Here is a 2,223-nt window from a genome sequence, read left to right as displayed (position 1 = left end):
CTGCCTCTTCACAGCCCCCTGCCCTCACCTAACTCCGCGCAGGCACTGAGGTTCTCCCTTTTCCAGAAGGTTCATGGGGTTGGAGTCGTATAGTGTGGGGCCTTCTCAGGCTGCCTCTCTCACTTAGCGGTATGTATTTAAGGTTCCTCTGTGTCTCTTCGTGGCTTCACATAGCTCGTCTTTTAAGCCCTGAGTGATATTCCGTTGTTCAGATGGACCCCAGTTCGTGCCTCCATCCACCCGAAGGACGCCGCGGTGACAAGTTTGGCGGGTGTGACTAAAGCTGCTGCTGTAGTAAATATTGATGTGCAGGCTTCCGTGGGGACACAGTTCTCAGCTCCCGGGAACTCGAGTGCCGGGTCGCACGGGAGCGTGTGTTTGGTCAGAGACCACCAGACGGCCTTCCAGAGCGGCCTCGGCGTGCTGCTCCCCCACCAGCAGCGAGCGGCGGTCTCTGCGCGTGAGCGTTTGGCGTTGTCCGTGTTCCGGACTCCGGCCGTTCCCGTAGGTGTGCAGCAGACGTGCAGTAGACTGTTTTTCCCAGCAGTATTTTTCTTAAGATAGAATTTACTGACCATAGAATTTGCCCTTATACCGTATCCGACGCAGTGGTTCCACTGTATTCCCAGAGCTGCGCAAACATCGCTACTATGTGATTTTAGAACATCTTCCTCACCTTGAAAAAGCAACTCTGGTCAAAATTTGAAATATCTGTGCTTCAGAGGACACCATGAGGAACGTGAAAGATAACCCGAGGGCAGGAAGAAATAGTTGCAAATCATAACCTGTTAAGGGACACGTACCAAGAATATATAAAGAACTCTTACAATTCAGTACTAAAAGGCACACAACCCAATTGAAAAATCAGCAAAGGATGGAAGAGATGAGTCCGTAGGGAGGATCTACCATCTGCCAATGGGCAACGAGATGCTGATGCCATCAGCCACCAAGGAAATAAAGTGAAAACCACAGTAAGAGACCGTCACCCGCGGTTGGGACGGCTCCTCCAAAAAGGGCAGACAAGAACACGCTGGGCAGGACGCGGAGACACAGGAACCCGCCCGCGTCGCTGGTGGGGAGGAAGAGTCGAGCGGCCACTTTGAAAAACCATTTGACGGCTTCTTAAAAAGTTAAACAGGCTCTCTTCCGAGGACTTCAGCTACTCGGGAGGGGCCGTTCCGTTCGGCTGAACTAAAATAAACCCATTAACCAACTCCGTTTGTGTTTGTGGATTCTACTCTCGGTGACTCCCATTGGGAAAAAAAAGGTCTAACATTTTGGAGGCCCAGCCCCAGCGAGCTCCCGAGAGGAGAATCCCACTCGGTCGGGCCCTAACACCGGGCTGCCGTTTTGGAGATTGGTTTGAGCTCATTTTTTCCCCATCACCTCGGGAGCAGGACACCATCGGAAATGCTGGTTATTTTACCAAGGCTTTGACTGGATGCCATATTTAAGAGTCATGGACAGACACGGATAGGACCGGAACTAAGGCTAACTTTCTGAAACGTGGGGCCATAAAGCCTCTTGGAAACGTTGGCTGCACACCTTGCTCACAGAGTTCCCAGCAGCCTCCCCAGGACATACGGCCAACGGTTTTGTTTCCACTTGAAAGAGGCATATACACCAGCAGCCTCTTCCTCGGATCCTGAGATGCAGAGATGCTGAAAGCTGTGAGACCAGAGGCAGAGCTGTGGTCCCCCAGCTGTGACGGTGCAGTCCACGGGAAGTGGGTGACTGGGCGGGATGGCAGCAGGCTGGCACCGGAAAAGGAGGACCGAACCGGCTGCGGCCTTCTCAGGGGCCCTGACGGGGCACGGCAGGAGCTGGACTCGGGTCCCCTCAGCCCTGACACAGAATCCAGCCTTCTGCTGCTCAGGCTGCACAAGGAAGAGCTGAACCGCCCCGAGGAACAACAGATCTCAGGAGAGGATGGTCACCTAGAATGGAAGCCCGTGGCAGAACAGAACCCACCACGCTGCTAAGCTAGGTGCCAAGGCTGACCTTTCACCGACCTTGCCCCCCATTATACTACTAAGAGTCACTCCAGGGAGTGGAGATTTCACGTGCTAATTAGACGTGGGACGCAAGCAGCCGCATGACCTTTAAGTGCACGTGCGCACGTAGAAAAGACAATCCTTGCCTCTAGCTGTTTAGACCTCACCCTTTCCCCGCCTCAGTCTCTATGAAGCGCTCTGGGCGATGTCCCCCTTGGGGGAAAAAAAA

At 53.7% G+C, this 2,223-nt stretch overlaps 1 protein-coding gene across 1 annotated transcript in view; it reads left to right on the top strand.

The window, feature by feature from the left end:
* The window catches only part of BNC1 (basonuclin 1), a 36,420-nt gene that overhangs the window by 21,613 nt on the left and 12,584 nt on the right, over window positions 1–2,223 (top strand). The window contains exon 3 of the mRNA XM_029952308.1: window positions 213–504. Coding sequence (XP_029808168.1) covers window positions 213–504 — 292 coding nt within the window. The remainder of the gene's footprint in view (window positions 1–212; window positions 505–2,223) is intronic.

The sequence above is a fragment of the Suricata suricatta genome, chromosome 9, assembly GCF_006229205.1.
Source record: "Suricata suricatta isolate VVHF042 chromosome 9, meerkat_22Aug2017_6uvM2_HiC, whole genome shotgun sequence".
Taxonomy (NCBI): Eukaryota; Metazoa; Chordata; class Mammalia; order Carnivora; family Herpestidae; genus Suricata; species Suricata suricatta.
Note: the sequence above shows the minus strand (reverse complement) of the source record. Positions and strands in the feature narration are given on the sequence as shown.